Source organism: Labrus bergylta, chromosome 9 (genome assembly GCF_963930695.1).
Source record: "Labrus bergylta chromosome 9, fLabBer1.1, whole genome shotgun sequence".
In the NCBI taxonomy this organism is placed as follows: Eukaryota; Metazoa; Chordata; class Actinopteri; order Labriformes; family Labridae; genus Labrus; species Labrus bergylta.
The window spans coordinates 25704467-25723961 of record NC_089203.1 but is presented as its reverse complement, the minus strand read 5'-3'; the positions used below and the strand labels follow the sequence as shown (position 1 = coordinate 25723961).

The following is a 19495-nucleotide window of genomic DNA, read 5'->3' as shown; positions in this document are numbered from 1 at the left end:
TGACTCCTCTTCCTGTTGGCCGAGTCAGCGATATTTCAGGGCTGCAGAATGTTGATCCCCAGATTAAGGTCCTGACAAAAGAGAGCAGCTGCCGTCACAACAACATCAGGTCACATTTTCTCAGACAATAACACAGAGCCCGTCATCCTTGTGACAACCCAGGGCCAACGACAACAACACAGCTACAAAAACTTCACACATTTAGCGGAGCTGCAAACAGACACATCAGACGCTAGAAAATATACAGGCTTAGCCTCCTCTCTAATACATTCTGCCTTTCTTTTTGGCTTCATCTGACTCAGAGTTTTCATCCAAGATGTTTGTCAAGACTCTCCTTCTCGTCTGTGCCGCTGTTTTCCTCTATGCAGGTAAGACTGGGGAAACAGAGTGTCAGGTGTATAAAAGGTGTCAGGTGTACAAGCAGTGTCTCAAATTATTCATAAACAGTACAGTGATTTATTTGGCTGTTGTTGTTGGGTCGTCATAACCTGTGAACACATTCAGGAGTCACTGACTCAACGTTTTCTGTTTTTCGTCAGATGCTGAGGATAAATCCAGAGTCTACAGGAGGGTAAGAAACAAAAACATCCAACAAACTCTATTTTACAAGATGAACATGTTTAATGTTTAAGTCACTTCTTTACAACTAGTTAAGCAATGTTTAAGTATTTTAGTAATTTAAAAAGAGGACAATTTTCAGTCAATAATTCCTCAAATTAAATGTATAGGTCATGAAATATGAAATATCCGTAGAAGCTGGACCTATATGGTCTCTAACACAATCTGTACTTCATAAATATTCATTATTTAAACATCGGAGAACTGATGTAACATCTACTCCATCTTTTTGTCATTGCATTGTTGTCGTTTGGTTCGGTATCGTCTTCTGTTTTTTTCTTTTGTTGTATTCTGGTGTTTATTGTTGTTCTTTTGTTTGTTTGTTTAATTATGTTTGTTGCTTTTTTATGTTATTGTTGATCTTGTGTTGTTCTTTTTTGTTGTGTTGCTTGTCCTATCTTACTGTATTGTTGGTTGTTGTTGTTGTTTGACATATTATTGTTGTTTCAGCCTTCCTGTGTGGGGATGAGCGTGGCTCAGGCATGTCCCCTGAACTACTCTCCGGTGTGCGGCAGCGACGGCGTCACATATCCAAACGAGTGTTCTCTGTGTGTCCAAAGACTGTGAGTGCTGATGTGTCAATAGTCTGACCCATTTATCAGTTCAAATTAATACTTTTTGTATTTTAAATGTTTAAACTGTGGAACTCTGCGACCTATTGATCACTATCAGATGAGGGTATGTTGGGGTATAACTGTGATCAATCAAAATAGACTAATCTAAACTGATGTTCAAAATGAAACCAGCTCAGTGTCCTGTAAGTCTTAGTTTATGGTGTAAAGTCAACACTAAACCCTACATGTGAACTAGTTAGTTTGTAACAACATTTGTCTCAATGTTTGGTTACCAAGGAGCTGAAGGTTCATCTCAGCTGGTAGAACTTGATGTCCGAACTAACCAAAGAATTGTATCAGAAGTGATTCTTTAACTTAATGTGACAAATGAATGAAAAGTATTTTTCTCAATGCAATGTTTGTTCCAGTGTTTCCTCTCAAATTGTCTCTGAATAGACTAACAGCTGAAAATAACTTCTGTTGACTGATGTTAATCCACAAACAATGTTTGTCAAATATTTTTCGGGATGCACAATATGAATTGTATTGCACCAATAGTTACCTGCTCCTGAGGGCTGATACCGATAAGACAGATATATTTTTTACATCATTGCATTAGAAAAAACAGTTCATAAAGTGTAGTTTATGCACATCTGAGGGTTCAATATGTAGTCAGTAAAGATGTATATGTAGGCCTACATTAACATTCTATACGAGAGATGTATGGAGGCTCCAATCCTCCAAGCGGGCAGCCAGGGTTTGAGTCCGGCCAGTGGCTCCTTTCCCGCATGTCATCTACTCTATCCACCAACGAAAGAAGCAGCAGTGCATTGAAGGGACAACAGGACAGTTTTGTTTTGGTGTGAGAGACTGGTGCTAAAGTGTGATATCTACTGGACATCTACTCTGGAAATGTATTCTGAATGATTAATAATTCATTAGTTCTTTTAGGGAACAATTATATAATATTGATTATTAATCACTGATTGTCTGTTTTCAGGGAGAGAAATGCTGACATTTTGATCGTGGCGGATGGACCCTGCTAAGGGTGACCCTGCTAAGGATGACATCATCACCTGTATTTTTGACTTTTAAATGTAACCGTTAAACACACACACACACACACACACACACACACACACACACACACAAACAAACACATAATATTTCAGACATATATATATTTTTGCTGTTTCATACATTTCATATTTTGTAACGACCTTTTTCCATGTTTAACTAATAAAGATTTTGATTTTTCTTTGAGTTTGACTTGAGTCGCTATCTAACTATCTATTTATCTATTTATCTATCTATCTATCTATCTATCTATTTATCTATTTATCTATCTATCTATCTATCTATCTATTTATCTATTTATCTATCTATCTATCTATTTATCTATTTATCTATCTATCTATCTATCTATCTATCTATTTATCTATCTATCTATCTATCTATCTATTTATCTATTTATCTATCTATCTATCTATCTATCTATCTATCTATCTATTTATCTATCTATCTATCTATCTATCTAACTATCTATTTATCTATTTATCTATCTATCTATCTATCTATTTATCTATTTATCTATTTATCTATTTATCTATTTATCTATCTATCTATCTATCTATCTATCTATCTATTTATCTATTTATCTATCTATCTATCTATTTATCTATTTATCTATCTATCTATCTATCTATCTATTTATCTATCTATCTATCTATCTATCTATTTATCTATTTATCTATCTATCTATCTATCTATCTATCTATCTATCTATCTATCTATCTATCTATTTATCTATCTATCTATCTATTTATCTATTTATCTATCTATCTATCTATCTATTTATCTATCTATCTATCTATTTATCTATCTATCTATCTATCTATTTATCTATTTATCTATTTATCTATTTATCTATTTATCTATCTATCTATCTATCTATCTATCTATCTATTTATCTATTTATCTATCTATCTATCTATCTATCTATTTATCTATCTATCTATCTATCTATCTATTTATCTATTTATCTATCTATCTATCTATCTATCTATCTATCTATCTATCTATCTATCTATTTATCTATCTATCTATCTATTTATCTATCTATCTATCTATCTATCTATCTATCTATCTATTTATCTATCTATCTATCTATTTATCTATTTATCTATCTATCTATCTATCTATCTATCTATTTATCTATTTATCTATCTATCTATCTATCTATCTATCTATCTATCTATCTATCTATCTATTTATCTATTTATCTATCTATCTATCTATTTATCTATTTATCTATCTATCTATCTATCTATCTATCTATCTATCTATCTATCTATCTATCTATCTATCTATCTATCTATCTATCTATCTATCTAAGTGTTCATATGCGGCAGCGGGCTGGTTCTCTTCCCTAGCCTCTGCTGAATGAGATGACTTTATGGTGACCTGGACAGTCGTTTTGTACAAAAAATGTATTATCTCCTTTTTTTGATATGCTGTGCCTCCTACATGAGCTCCATAATTGTAACATTTTTAATTACTTCTGTATATGCAAACAGAGTAGGGTAGCCTTTTGAAGTTGCCTTTGCGAGTTTCTGAGCTTGCATCTCTGCAAAAAGCCCAAGAGAAACCAAGACAAGCCACTTTAACATTAGCTTGAGACAGTCAGCAAGCATTGAAGGAAGTGACCCTCAGATGCATTTGAGGTGAGTTGTACACAACCTAACCAGGTTACCTTGTGTTAGCTAGCTATCTAGAAAGTAAATTAGTTTGATGATGGCAGACTTCTAACATTATATGTAAAATATCAATGTAGTGACATTAAATAGTATAAGTTGTAAACTAAAATGTAGATACAACTTAAATATTAGATGTTAATTAATCTTGCAGTATCTTTTTGAGTGGTGAACATTGTTATTTGATAGCCTGAGTGTGGAGTATTGTGTCTGTCCATGATCCACACAATGGTTTGAAGATGTCTGCCGCCTGCCACTCCAGACTCACTAACTGCCAAAGCCAACCAACTACAACCGATAACAGCAAACAATAAGTAGAAAAATACATTAAAATGTACATGCACCTGGTAATATTAATTTTCACACAGAAGAAAATGTGTAATGAGAAGGAAAAGTTGGCATGGCCCTTATTAAAGTTATTAAAGGCAGAGGTCAACATTTTCATATTTCACCAATAAGCTTGCAGGTAACCAACTTTCAGCAGCGGTCACAGATATTCCTTTGGGAGTTTTATTTAAAAATATAATAATAATAATAATAACAATAATAATAATAATAACAATAACAATAACAATAATAACAATAATAATAACAATAATAATAATAATAATAACAATAATAACTTTATTTATATAGCACCTTTTAAAAACACAGGTTTACTGTGCTTTGACAAACAGCAAAAACATAAACAACAGCAAGAACAAACAAATGCAAAATACTAAAAATAATTAAATACAATTAAACAGAAAAGAACGGATAGTGCACGATACCCAACAGACATATAGAACCCGACCATCACAAGAACCATCACAAGAACCATCAAAAGAACCCAGGGAACACAAGAACCCAACAAGACGAGCTGAGACCAAGAGGAGCAAAGATTTAAAAAGATGTAAGAAACTGAAAGAGCTAAAAGTAAATAAAAAGATAACAGCAATAAGAAGGTAAGAGCAGAAAAAGAAATTGAAACCAGTGGTTAAATTATCAAAAACAAAAACTATAATATTAATAAAAATAAAAAGTATATATAAATATAAAACATAAATAGACAAAGTAAGTAAGATAAAAAATTACCAAGTTGAAACATAAGAGGAGTTAAGATAAGAGCATAAATAAAAGGACAGTAAGAAGTAAAAGAAGATAAAAAAATAGTAAAACCAGTCAGAAAAGACATTAAGAAGACGACGTCACATAAAAGCAAATCTGTAAACGTTTTAAGAAGGGATTAAAAAGAATTGAGGGAATATATTTATGTGTTATTAGACACCTTTACAAACACAGGCATTGGTTAAGACATTTCTTGATAACAAAATGTATTCCCAGATTGGCCAAAAATCTGAAAATATTCCCTTAGTAATAATAGTTTTTCTTCCTTCTCTTTTAAAAATATATTTTATTCTGAAATGCACATCCTGACTATTGACAGAGTGGTCATAAAACTCCTTCATTCAACTGGTCTGTACCTAAAATTATAACAGGCTACACATAATAGAAGAATCTGTCTGCACAGTCTATGGTCTGCATCTGTATATGTATTAACCTTAAAAACAAAAAACAGTGCAATTATATCATGTGAAAAATATGTGTGCAATAACCTCAGGTGCAATAAGAGATGTAGAAAGCTAGAGACAAGAAAACATATTTATATTTTCATTTCATTGTACAGTGTTCCCCTTTGTTATTTTTTGTATTATGTCTTTGCTTTAATACAGTGCATAACTTCTGTACAGTTTATTTTAAATCACTTAGCTGTTACTACAACTTATTTATTTTTACTTTTACTTTTTTTTTACTTTTCTCCTCTTTTTTTTCTTATAATGATATTCTATTTCATATATAATTTTAACTTTTTTTGCAGAAGCTGACTCAGGGAGAAACGCACAAGAATTCCAATGTACCTGTACTGTCCTGTACCTGTGCAAATGGCAATAAACATCTATTCTAGTCTAGTCTATTCTTTTCTAGTCTATTCTATTGTATGTTATTCTATTATATTCTATTCTATTCTATTCTATTCTATTCTAGTCTAGTCTATTCTTTTATATTCTATTCTATTCTATGTATGTGTGAAGTGTTGGGGTCCAACCAGAGGAGGGCAGCAGCGCGTCATCTCTTAGGCATTACGGAGCGGAAGTGACGCATGTGTGGTTCCGGGGCGCGCTGCTGAGCGTAACGTTGTGTCGGAGTTTACACTTTGTTTGATTTTTAATAATTATTACAGAATTATGTACGACCAAGACGAAGGTGAGCTGCTGTCTGTTTCATCTGCAGGACTTTTATCACCACACATGTGGATATATATATATAAAAAAACAACAACAACACAAAGACCGAAAACAGTTTAATTACAAGATGCTAACACGAAGCTAACCTGATCTCTAATGCTAACTCATCAAACTGTTAGTTTAACGTAAACAAACATATGAACTTTAAATCACAGGTAATGTTACCTTCATCAGAAAACACCAACCTCCTCTGACAGATGTTCAAACAGAAGCTGATGTTGATCATTTCGTGGTGATTTGTTTGTTTATTAAAAGATAAAAACATAAAGTAGAACAATCTCAACCAGCTGCTCGTTAAACTCTGATACTGACTTTAAAAGAATTCTGTAATCTTTAAGTAAACTTTATACTGCAATTTAAAACGACTGATACAGTCATTTATATGTTTCAACACCGACTCACACGTGTTATATATATTATATATTATATACAGTATCTCACATTGTCTGATAATTCAATTGTTCACTCTTTTCCCCGACTGTATTTATTAATTAATTTATATTGTTTTTGCTTTCCTTGGTTGTTTTAAAATGTTTTCAACTTTTCAAAATTGGATTAAAATGAATATTGTACTGTATGTGTAAACACTGACTCACGAGTGTTTCAGTATTATATGTTATATTATATATTTATGTATCAACACTGACTCATAGGTTTGATATCTGTGTTCTGTGTTTCTGATTTTCTACCTTTATTTGTCTGTTGTGACTTGTTGCCTCCTGCACATCTAATTTCCTGCAGGATAATAATAAAGTTATGTTACATTTAGGTGTTTCAGTCCTGTATTTAATATTATACATTGAATTTAGGTATATAATAACAGATGTTTCAGGAACGGATCTCTGATGGTTTCACTTTGTGTTTGTCTGAACTTAATTTTAATCCAATTTTGAAAAAAAATCTTGAGTTGAAAACATTTTAAAACAACAAAGGAAAGCAAAAATAATATAAATTCTTTAATAAATACAGCAGGGGAAAAGAGCTACTTGAAATAAATGTCGACAATTGAATTATCAGACATTGATCTGTGAAGACATCAGTAATGGTCAGTTATAACAACACTCATTTTTATTTTTTCTCATTGTCAGATAATCAATATGATGAAGATGAGGATGAAATCACTCCAGATCTGTGGCAGGAAGCGTGCTGGATCGTCATCAGGTAAACTCACCTGGATCATGGACCAACTGCTTCAGTGGACTGCAGAGAGTCATCATAATAACCTTTAATCATCAAGCATTACCTTTTGATCTTTAATAGATTTGATAGAGATCAGAGCTTTTCTATCACACAGTAAACCAATGATGTGTTAAAGTGAGATCATCATTTAATGAATACAAAGATGTCAGGGTGCCGACTATTTTATGAATAAAATGTCATCAGACGCATACACTCACGCGGAGAGAGAGAGAATGGGGGGATGTGCGTGATTGAATGTGGACGAGACGAGTATTAAAATAAACAACAATAACAGAGCAGTTTAATTATATATTTATGTCTTCCTCTCTCAAAGCTCTTATTTTGACGAGAAGGGCCTGGTGCGGCAGCAGCTGGACTCGTTCGATGAGTTCATTCAGATGTCGGTTCAGAGGATCGTGGAGGATGCTCCGCCCATCGACCTGCAGGCTGAAGCTCAGCACACCTCAGGAGAGGTGGAGGAACCGGTGAGGAACCTCATCTGGCCTGGGTCCTGGGCTGGATCTAAATACCTGAGGCTGTGTGGGAGGTGTAGAGTTTAAAATGATGACATCACTGTGACATCATTGTGACCTGTGTTTCAGCCTCGTTACCTGCTGAAGTTTGAGCAGATCTACCTGTCCAAGCCCACCCACTGGGAGAGAGACGGAGCCCCATCCCCCATGATGCCCAACGAGGCCCGACTACGAAACCTAACGTAGGTCTTACCTGGTCTGCCTCACCTGGTCTGTCCACTCAAAGGGCCTCACTGTTTGTTCTTTACACCTGTTCTCACCTGGCCCTCAGGTACTCAGCCCCCTTGTATGTTGACATCACAAAGACGATCATAAAGGAGGGCGAGGATCAGCTGCAGACGCAGCACCAGAAAACCTTCATCGGTAAAATTCCCATCATGCTTCGCTCCACCTACTGTCTGCTGAGCGGGTTGACAGACCGTGACCTGTGTGAACTCAACGAGTGTCCGCTCGACCCCGGAGGTTATTTTATCATCAATGGCTCCGAAAAGGTAAATTTCTACATCTGTGTGTGACATCAAAGAGAGTTTAAATGTGAAGTTAAGATATCTGAGAGCTAGCTAACATCGACTGTGTCTTTAACAAGATACAAAGAACTTTAGTACCTGGTGTTTTCTTGGTTAAACTGGTTTTCTGTTGGTTTTCAGGTGCTGATCGCTCAGGAGAAGATGGCCACCAACACAGTGTACGTGTTCGCCAAAAAGGACTCAAAGTATGCCTACACGGGCGAGTGTCGCTCATGTTTGGAGAACTCATCCCGTCCCACCAGTACCATCTGGGTCAGCATGATGGCCCGAGGAGGACAGGTGAGTCCACCAGGATAGAAAATAATAAACAACATGATATCCAGCTTCAGGTCATGTTTTTCATAAAATTAACGTGTTAGAGTTTCAATGTTTTGGATTCTAACAAAATGCATAACCTGAGATCAAATCAGATTGAGTCTCAGCTTCTTCTTTTTTTTAAATGTATTTTTGGGCTTTTTGTGCCTTTTTGTGGAGAGCTAGGACAGTGGATAGAGTCAGGTAGAGTGAGGAGGGAATGACATGCAGGAACGGAGCCACAGGTGGAATTCAAACCTGGGCCGCCTGCTTGGAGGACCATAGCCTCCAAACATGGGGCGCCCGCACTAACCACTGCACCAACAGCACCCTTTGAGTCTCTGGGGTGCTGAATTCCACTTTTACTTCACTATAACTCCACCTTAACCTGCTCCCTCGTGTCCCCTTTAAGAGTGTAGAAGAAGAGGTAGAACGCGTACACACACACACACACACACACACACACACACACACACACACACACGCGTACACACACACACACACACACACACACACACTCACTCACACATGCAGTTCAGAAGAACATTTTAGGAAATCAGGAGTTGATTGACTTAATTCGATAATAATATTTAAAACAACTACTTTCCTTCTTTGTACCGACCCATCGTGAATTTAGAAGTGTTCAAGGACTTTATTGCTGATGTAATGGTCGTCTCCACAGGGTGTGAAGAAGAGTGCGATCGGTCAGAGGATCGTGTCCACGCTGCCGTACATCAGACAGGAAGTTCCCATAATCATCGTGTTCAGGGCGCTGGGCTTCGTGTCCGACAGAGACATCCTGGAACACATCATCTACGACTTTGACGACCCCGAGATGATGGAGATGGTGATTATTGGTTCTTGATTGTGTCCCAGTGTCCTGTGAGTTTTGTCGAAGTCATACGAGCAGCGTTCTCCGCGCCCTCTATGTCACCAGGTGAAGCCGTCTCTGGATGAAGCGTTCGTGATCCAGGAGCAGAACGTGGCACTGAACTTCATCGGCTCGAGAGGAGCAAAACCGGGCGTGACGAAGGAGCGCCGAATCAAATACGCCAAAGAAGTTCTGCAGAAAGAGATGCTGCCACACGTCGGAGTCAGCGACTTCTGTGAGACCAAGAAGGCCTACTTCCTCGGGTGAGTCTACCTGAGATACCCCTACAGTAAAGTTTAAACCTGAAGTACCCTTACGTTAATACCTGTTGTATATGAATGTGTACTTGTGAGTTTTTGTTTGTGTGTGCGTGTGTATAAGTACATGATGTTTACGTGTGTGTGTGTATGTGTACAGGTACATGGTGCACAGGTTGCTGCTTGCGGCTCTCGGCAGACGGGAGTTGGACGACAGAGATCACTACGGCAACAAGAGGCTGGACCTTGCAGGGCCGTTATTGGCCTTCCTGTTCAGAGGGTAGGGGTCTTTAACTCTCACATCCTCACACACCTGTCACAACCTGTACACAGAAAACAGAAAGTAATTAGATAATGAACACATTTTATTTCTTGCCAAGTCCGTCACAAAAAAAGATCCACGGTAATAATGTGGTTGAAATGATTTTATTATGAAACAGCCATGTGATGAAATAGGGCGTGTTCATCATCGGCAACAGAACACAACTCGGACGTCTGAAATATGAACGCAAGGGAGAAACAAAAACTTCAAACCTCACAGATTCAGTGAGAAGCTAAAACGTCCTGAGTAGTGAACACACAGTGACTTCATGTTTTTTTTCATTAGTCGAGGTCTAGTTGAAGCTCAATTCGTCTTTGATTTTTGGGGATTTTTATGTCTTTATTGTAGAGATGGGATAGTCGGAAATCAGGGACGGAGCGGGGAATGACATGTGGGAAAGGAGCCCCAGGTCGGATTCGAACCTGGGGCTCCCTGCTTGGAGGACTTTAGCCTCAGAACATTGGGCATACACACAAACCACTAAGCTACCGGCGCCTAAACTAAATTGGCCTGTGAGGGCATAGTGAAGAATCTAACCAACCTCAATAAAGTATGGTTAATAGAAACAATCACTTTTTTATGAATAATGTGAATAAATGTTGTTTTGTGTAAATATAAACAATAACGTTTCATTCTTTCTGTGTTCAGGATGTTTAAAAACCTGCTGAAGGAGATCAGGATCTACGCTCAGAAGTTCATCGATCGGGGGAAAGACTTCAACCTGGAGCTCGCCATCAAAACCAGAATCATCTCTGACGGACTCAAGTACTCGCTCGCCACGGGGAACTGGGGCGACGTCAAGAAGGCTCACCAGGCCAGAGCAGGGGTGTCACAGGTAGGAACATCTGTCCCATGTGAAAACAACAGCTGCATGTGTTTTTAGCTTTCATGATGGGAAAACTTCACCGCATCTTTATCCGTCTGCTTCCAGGTGTTAAACCGACTGACCTTTGCCTCCACTCTGTCTCACCTTCGTCGAGTGAACTCTCCCATCGGAAGAGACGGAAAATTGGCGAAACCCCGACAGTTACACAACACGTTGTGGGGGATGGTGTGTCCGGCCGAGACGCCCGAGGTAAATAAAAAACCAACAGCACAAAAAAATACAAGATAAACCGGCAACATTTAATACACAGAGGACCTCATGGATGTATGCAAGAAAATCACAGAGAGGCAGAAAATGTAAAACACACAGAGCCTTAGAGAGAAACACATGTGTGCTGATCCCAGCGTTAACACTTTGCTGTGTTTCAGGGTCACGCTGTCGGTCTGGTGAAGAACTTGGCCCTCATGGCGTACATCTCTGTGGGCTCTCAGCCATCTCCCATCCTGGAGTTTCTGGAGGAGTGGAGTATGGAGAACCTGGAGGAGATCTCACCCGCCGCCATCGCAGAGTCCGTCTCTCATTTATTATTTTATCTTTCACTTCAAATAGTAACATCAAAAAACATGCTGTAGTTTCTCTTCATATGTTTTACAAACAAAACACTTCCAGTTACTTACAATTTTACATCAACAGTTCATTTTAGTATTAAACCAATTTAGAATAATCTCTACAATTTAATTTAAAGTTTGAGTTTTTCAGAAATTGTGTAATGAAAATAACACGTTTTTTTTTTTCTTATACTTTTAAGCTTGTTATTCATTTGTAATGTCTCAAACTGGCCTGCAGGGGGCAGCATCACTTCTGTCAGAATGAAAGCTGACAGGACACCACCCTACCGCTTGGACTAATATTTATATTATTAATATTTATTCAATAATAAAATTAATAAATTAATTTAAGGAATGAATCTGAACACTGACCCTCTCAACCAGCTTTTATTACAAATAATCACAACCCACTTCTCTTTCAATTATAATAGAATTCACTAAATTAAGCAGCACCAATCAGAATCAATGACACCTCATGGCACAAAGAACTTTAAGAAAATTCAACTGGTTTTGTGTCAGTCTACTTTTGATTTCTCCTTCAAACGATTAAGTTAGTATTCAGTCTGGTCCTCTTCGCTCCGGGTGAATGAATGTGTGACGCTGATGAAACATGTGGCAGACTTCTTTTATGTTTCCATCTCTGCATATTGCTACATGATAGAATACAAAACAACAGTGTAAAATGTTTTATCATATTTCATTAATCAAGTTAAACTCACTCCACAAACTCTGACCTAACATTAATTTGTGTTTTTTTTAGTGCCACTAAGATCTTTGTGAACGGCTGCTGGGTGGGAATCCACAAAGATCCTGAACAGCTGATGAACACTCTGAGGAAGCTCAGAAGACAGATGGACATCATCGTGTCTGAGGTAACAAAACACCGAAACACAACGTCAAATTTACAGCCCGATCTTTCCATCTTTAACAGACTCACAAACAACAGAGCAACACGCTACCACACACGCTAAACTCTGAACTGAAAACACAAAGTGAACATTTTTGTTTTTCAACTTTAAAAAATGTTAATTGTGTTTTTGAAGATAAACGTCTCAACAAAGAGCTGACTGGCAGAATGTCAAAAAAGTGCAGGTTGTTTGTGTTCTCCACGAGGGATTTGATACTGAAGTACCTGAAAACAGGTGTCCTGCTGGTTCTGAACGTTTCAGGTATCGATGATCAGAGACATCAGAGAGCGAGAGATCAGAATCTACACGGACGCCGGACGAATCTGTCGGCCGCTGCTGATCGTCGAAAAACAGAAACTGCTGCTGAAGAGGCGACACATCGACCAGCTGAAAGAGCGCGAGTACAACAACTACAGGTGAGACAGAGAACAACTACAGGTGAGACAGAGAACAACTACAGGTGAGACAGAGAACAACTACAGGTGAGACAGTGAGACAGAGAACAACTACAGGGGAGACAGAGAACAACTACAGGTGAGACAGAGAACAACTACAGGTGAGACAGAGAACAACTACAGGGGAGACAGAGAACAACTACAGGGGAGACAGTGAGACAGAGAACAACTACAGGTGAGACAGAGAACAACTACAGGTGAGACAGAGAACAACTACAGGTGAGACAGAGAACAACTACAGGTGAGACAGAGAACAACTACAGGTGAGACAGAGAACAACTACAGGTGAGACAGAGAACAACTACAGGTGAGACTGTGAGACAGAGAACAACTACAGGTGAGACAGAGAACAACTACAGGTGAGACAGTGAGACAGAGAACAACTACAGGTGAGACTGTACAACAGCTAAAGGGAAGACAGGGATAGGTGAGAGAGTAGAACACACTTTCAGTCCTTAGTGATGTCATATCAGGCATGCACAGGTGTAGTAGCTATACCAAAGAAGTTATGTGTGACCCCTGATAACCTTGGATCAGTTCATTTATACTTCACGCTTCACATGTGCTGGATATTAGTAACGTTACTAAGAAGTTAGCTGCTGGAAGCCCTCGGACCGTTCTGTTGGAGTTACCTTTTTTGAATCTGACTCCAGGGGCAGCAAGCAGCTTTGCTCTTTCTTCATGTTGCTATTCCTACACTCCATCAGTGCAGCATTGCTATCCCACTACTGGTTGGGTGTGCTCCGCTCGTTTATGTTTATGTATTTAGCCACTTTACATCAATTTAGTGTATTATTGGTAACAATGGTGGTCGTACCTGTTTCTTTAGAGATATCTTTTGTTGTTTGTGGAGGAAGTGTGTCCACTAGGCTGGAAGGGTGTTTACATCATTTCAAAGTTGAGTTTTGAGAATATGGAGGAAATTCCTTCTCCTGTAAAATGGCTTTTTTTTTTTTCCTACCCTGAGGTTACACATAGCTGCCCTTTTTTCTTGCAACATCTCATCTGAGAACAACACAGTTGGATGCTATAGGTTGGTAGTACTTATGTTATGAGAGGGTTTATCAGGCTTTTCCCCCCCAGGAGCCTCAAGAGCTCCAACTTGTGATCTGCTGCTTGTGCTGGAGGATTTATGTGTGCCTCCCCTTAAGCCTTTGACACAGGCTGAACTGAGGGGGTTGTCGGCAAAGACTGCTTTTATGATCGTAGACATACAATGCCTTTTCAATAAGTCCTTCATGTTAGAGGTGGAACCCATACTACTCAGGAGTCAGTCTGTAAATGTAAATCAGCTGATACAGCTGGCACAGTTTGATCCTGGTGAGGGGGGCAACAGGTCTGTGCGGCCCGGCCTTAAGACCATATGTGGAAAGTTCAATGAGTAATCATAGGTCCAACAAACAGTGTGTTGTCATCACGGCCTAATAATGGTTGTGATTTCTCCAACTGGATAGTATATGCCATCAGGCAGATGGCCGCCCTCATCTGTGAAGTGCCATTCCACAAAGAGGTGTCTCAAAATCATGGGTGGCCTTGAGACCGGCGCTCCTGGAGGATGTTTGTGCTGCAGCCTCATGAGCAGCTTCCCATCCACTGGGCGCAGTCTTTTTCCCCAAGTCTTCTGCATCGACAAACTGATGTCTGTATTTTGTGATAACTTGTGACTGTTGGAATAAATCATTCAGCGATCAAAGCGTTGCCTCTGGTGGTCAGGACTGATTCTGGGTTATTTGGAACCACATGTGACTTTTCCTGGAATAGCTACGAGACCTCCGCGTGTGTGATTTGGTTTCACTCGATCCTTAATGCAGGATCCTCCAGGATTGATGGAACTGTAGTAACATAAATAACTTTTGTTTGTCATTGATTTTGATCATGTTTTTTTTTTTTTGTGTGTTTGTCTTCGGTGGTGGTTAGCTGGCAGGACTTGGTGGCTAGCGGTGTGGTGGAGTACATCGACACTCTGGAAGAGGAGACGGTGATGCTCGCCATGACCCCTGATGACCTCCAGGAGAAGGGTGTGGCCTACTGCTCCACCTATACGCATTGTGAGATCCACCCATCAATGATCCTCGGAGTGTGTGCGTCAATTATCCCCTTCCCAGATCACAACCAGGTAAAAAAAAAAAAAAACAATGATGTGATCACAGGGTTTAACCTCACAGGTGTGAAGATTTAGAAGTTATCAGAAGAGATTATAAAACAGAATCTAACTGTATACACCTGTGTGCATCTGTTTACACCTGTCCACACCTTTGTACCCCTGTTGTATATCAGTCTCCCAGGAACACGTACCAGTCTGCTATGGGGAAACAGGCCATGGGTGTCTACATCACAAACTTTCACGTCAGGATGGACACACTGGCTCACGTGTTGTACTACCCTCAGAAACCGCTCGTCACCACTCGATCCATGGAGTATCTGCGCTTCAGAGAGCTGCCTGCAGGTAACACACACCTGTCCCGTCAGACTGATTACGCACAGGTAGAACACAGGGCACGCTGATAGCTCTTACAGGTAACACAGACCAGTGTGTACTTATAACCCTCACAGGTAAAACACATCTGTACATTCTCACCGTACTCGATCTCACAGGTTACCAACAAGAAAAACTTAATTTGTATGTTTTTTTTATGACATGTGAGAGACATCAAGTAGGTTGTTACTTTTTTACAACTCACCTTTTAATTCAGGTAAGTCAGAATTCAGGGCCTGAACACAAACAGACTCACCTGGTTTAAGGTGTGTTGAGCTTTGTTGAATGCCCTGCTCTTTGTCTGTCAGGCAGGTCTGCTCTTTAACTAAACTTTTCTATTGCAGCACCAAAACTATGGAACTCTTTTCCCCCAGACATCCGTCTCTCTCCCACTATTGGTGTTTTTAAAACTCGCCTTGGAACATATTTTTACTCAATTGCTTTTCATGTTCAGTAACCCATCAAGCACAAAAAACCCATAGCTCTGTTATTCTTGTGTTACACTGCAATTAACTGTCACTTGTTCTCTTTTTTTATTATTGTTCTTCTTGTCTGTTACTTTTTAATGCTTTGTTTCTGCAATGTTCAGCACTTTGGATTAACAATGTTGCGTTTAAAGTGCTATATAAATAAAGTTGATTTGATTTCTTGGTCAGGTATCAACTCCATCGTAGCAATCGCCTCTTACACCGGCTACAACCAGGAGGACTCGGTGATCATGAACCGCTCAGCAGTTGATCGAGGTTTCTTTAGGTCAGTAATACGTCTCACTGATGTTACCAGTTAGTTTGTGAATTATTTACCCTGCGAGTTAGTCATGTAACCTGTTAGTGATGAAACTTGTCACATAACCTGGGTTCTCTGCAGGTCTGTGTTCTATCGGTCGTACAAAGAGCAGGAGTCAAAGAAAGGATTCGATCAGGAGGAAATCTTTGAGAAGCCAACACGTGAAACCTGTCAGGGTGAGAAATGATTATCTAACCCACCTGTAGTCTAGCTATTGGAGAATAGAAGCACCTGTCAATCATTCAGGTGAAAGATGAGTTGCCAGTCACAGCACTCTGGCGTGTGTTGTGGGCGGGGCTTATCTTACATCCCAGATTGAGAACAAATTGAAATCTTCCTCAGGTATGAGACACGCTATCTACGACAAGCTGGATGACGACGGCCTCATAGCACCTGGTGTGAGAGTCTCAGGTGAGGATGTGATCATCGGGAAGACGGTGACGCTGCCTGAGAACGACGACGAGCTGGACAGCACCAACCGACGCTACACCAAGAGAGACTGCAGCACCTTTCTGAGGACCAGCGAGACGGGTATCGTGGACCAGGTGATGGTGACGCTGAACCAGGAGGGCTACAAGTTCTGCAAGATCAGGGTGAGAGGACGCCACACATGGCAGAACACCTTAGAGAGCAAATATATCGTTACACACACAACACACCTGACTGAAACACCTCAGACCATGACACCTGAAAAAAATGTTTTATAACTTGTGATAAGCTTTCTTTCTTCTTGCAGGTTCGCTCAGTTCGAATTCCTCAGATTGGAGACAAATTTGCCAGCCGACACGGACAGAAAGGAACCTGTGGGATACAGTACAGACAAGAGGTAAACAAGAAGTAAACATCTGTGGGATACAGTACAGACAAGAGGTAAACAAGAAGTAAACATCTGTGGGATACAGTACAGACAAGAGGTAAACAAGAAGTAAACATCTGTGGGATACAGTACAGACAGGAAGTAAACATCTGTAGGATACAGTACAGACATCTGTAGGATACAGTACAGACAGGAAGTAAACATCTGTAGGATACAGTACAGACATCTGTAGGATACAGTACAGACAGGAAGTAAACATCTGTAGGATACAGTACAGACATCTGTAGGATACAGTACAGACAGGAAGTAAACATCTGTAGGATACAGTACAGACAGGAAGTAAACATCTGTGGGATACAGTACAGACAGGAAGTAAACATCTGAGGGATACAGTACAGACAGGAAGTAAACATCTGAGGGATACAGTACAGACAGGAAGTAAACATCTGAGGGATACAGTACAGACAGGAAGTAAACATCTGTGGGATACAGTACAGACAGGAAGTAAACATCTGTGGGATACAGTACAGACAGGAGGTAAACATCTGTAGGATACAGTACAGACAGGAAGTAAACATCTGTAGGATACAGTACAGACAGGAAGTAAACATCTGTAGGATACAGTACAGACAGGAAGTAAACATCAGACGTGAGAAACAGTCAGTAACTGTCTGTTCTGTGTTGTAGGATATGCCCTTTACGTGTGAGGGAATCACACCTGATATCATCATCAACCCTCACGCCATCCCGTCCAGAATGACAGTCGGCCATCTGATCGAGTGCCTGCAGGGCAAGGTATTAATAAATCAATACTAACACACACAAAACAATAATGACATTACACAGCTGACTTTGAATCAATAACACGTCCAGGTAATAGTAACGACTAATCGTTTGTTTCAGGTTTCTGCAAACAAAGGTGAGATCGGCGATGCCACACCGTTCAACGACGCCGTCAACGTGCAGAAAGTGTCGAACCTGCTGTCTGAGTACGGATATCACCTGAGAGGAAATGAGGTCACTAAACCTGCATCTATTTCTTTAGGAGTGTGATGTCAGATGTTACATCATGACCTTAATAATGAGTCCGATTGTTTAAAGGATTCTGTATCACAGACTGATTGTTGATTATTCATCAGGTTCTGTATAACGGGTTCACTGGGAGGAAGCTTACTTCTCAGATCTTCATCGGTCCGACTTATTATCAGCGTTTGAAGCACATGGTAGACGACAAGATCCACTCCAGGGCTCGCGGCCCGGTCCAGATCCTCAACAGACAGCCGATGGAGGGTCGATCCCGGTGAGCCACAAACCTGTCTCCATCTGTCCAACACCTTTCTTACTCCGCTGTCCCAGCTGTCTGAGAGTCCTTCTATCTGTCTCACCTGTCACCTTTGTGTCCCTAAGTGATGGCGGGCTGCGTTTTGGGGAGATGGAGCGTGACTGTCAGATCGCTCATGGAGCGGCTCAGTTCCTCAGAGAGCGTCTTTTTGAGGCTTCCGACCCGTATCAGGTTCACGTGTGTAACCTGTGTGGACTGATGGCCATCGCAAACACACGCACACACACCTACGAGTGCCGGGGCTGCCGCAATAAGACCCAGGTAACCTCCGTCAATAATTATAAATACAACACACAGGTAACACCATCAATAATTATAAATACAACACACAGGTAACACCATCAATAATTATAAATACAACACACAGGTAACACCATCAATAATTATAGATTAAACAATCTCTGTCTCACTCTTTTTGACCTCTCTCTCTCTCTCTCTCTGTCCCTCTCTCTGTCCCTCTCTCTCTCCCTCTCTCTCTCTCTGTCCCTCTCTCTGTCCCTCTCTCTCTCCCTCGATCTCTCCCTCACTCTCTACCTCTCTCTCCCTCTCTCTTCCCCTCTCTCTCTCTTTCTCACTCTCTCTCTCTCTCTCTATCTCCCTCCCTCAGATCTCGCTCGTCAAGATGCCGTACGCCTGTAAGCTTCTTTTCCAGGAGTTGATGTCGATGAGCATTGCTCCTCGTATGATGACATCATAAAGTGGCTCAGCCAGTTTGAAGCGTTTCTTCTTGATATTTTTAGTTACATGTTGTCTCAATTTGTTTTTGTAATAGTCGAATAAAAACTGATTTTCTTTGTCTAATCCTCTGTCACGTGGTTCTTCCTCTGAGTTCTTATTGGTTATAAAAAGGTGACCAAACAAATAGGTGACATGGTTTAATCACAGCTTTGTTAAGCTCCCCATTCGTTTCTGTAAAGCGTCTTCCTAGAGTCTCCAAATCTTTACTGACAATATTTTGTTACACATTATTTTATTACATTTTCACATTTAACCAAAAAGTCAAATGTCGATTCATTAAACTTAACCGTGTTCTACCATAGCAGGGAAGAACAATGCGAGCTGCCTTGTTCTGTGCTACTTGCAG

General features: G+C 39.7%; 2 protein-coding genes across 3 annotated transcripts; both read left to right on the top strand.

The window, feature by feature from the left end:
• Window positions 1-123: 123 nt before the first annotated feature.
• LOC110004925 (probable pancreatic secretory proteinase inhibitor) lies at window positions 124-2441 on the top strand. Its single transcript, XM_020660416.3, has 4 exons — window positions 124-368; window positions 540-571; window positions 1069-1181; window positions 2173-2441. Exons 1-4 carry the CDS (start codon window positions 317-319, stop codon window positions 2216-2218), a joined length of 243 nt encoding a protein of 80 aa, XP_020516072.1. The 5' UTR covers window positions 124-316; the 3' UTR covers window positions 2219-2441.
• A 3623-nt stretch (window positions 2442-6064) lies between these two features.
• On the top strand, window positions 6065-19212 carry polr2b (RNA polymerase II subunit B). Of its 2 annotated transcripts, none has more exons than XM_065958426.1 (25): window positions 6065-6169; window positions 7299-7371; window positions 7724-7874; window positions 7992-8104; window positions 8194-8413; window positions 8570-8728; window positions 9426-9590; window positions 9681-9877; window positions 10032-10151; window positions 10842-11028; window positions 11125-11268; window positions 11448-11587; window positions 12388-12499; window positions 12797-12951; window positions 14908-15106; window positions 15268-15436; window positions 16123-16219; window positions 16334-16428; window positions 16595-16845; window positions 16989-17078; window positions 17757-17864; window positions 17973-18086; window positions 18209-18369; window positions 18477-18672; window positions 19019-19212. In XM_065958426.1, exons 1-25 carry the CDS (start codon window positions 6151-6153, stop codon window positions 19106-19108), a joined length of 3525 nt encoding a protein of 1174 aa, XP_065814498.1. In that variant the 5' UTR covers window positions 6065-6150; the 3' UTR covers window positions 19109-19212. The 2 variants fall into 2 exon arrangements, with proteins under 2 accessions (XP_065814498.1, XP_065814499.1); XM_065958427.1 differs by lacking the exon at window positions 19019-19212 and adding an exon at window positions 18779-18797 and having other exon boundaries at window positions 18477-18743.
• Window positions 19213-19495: the final 283 nt, after the last annotated feature.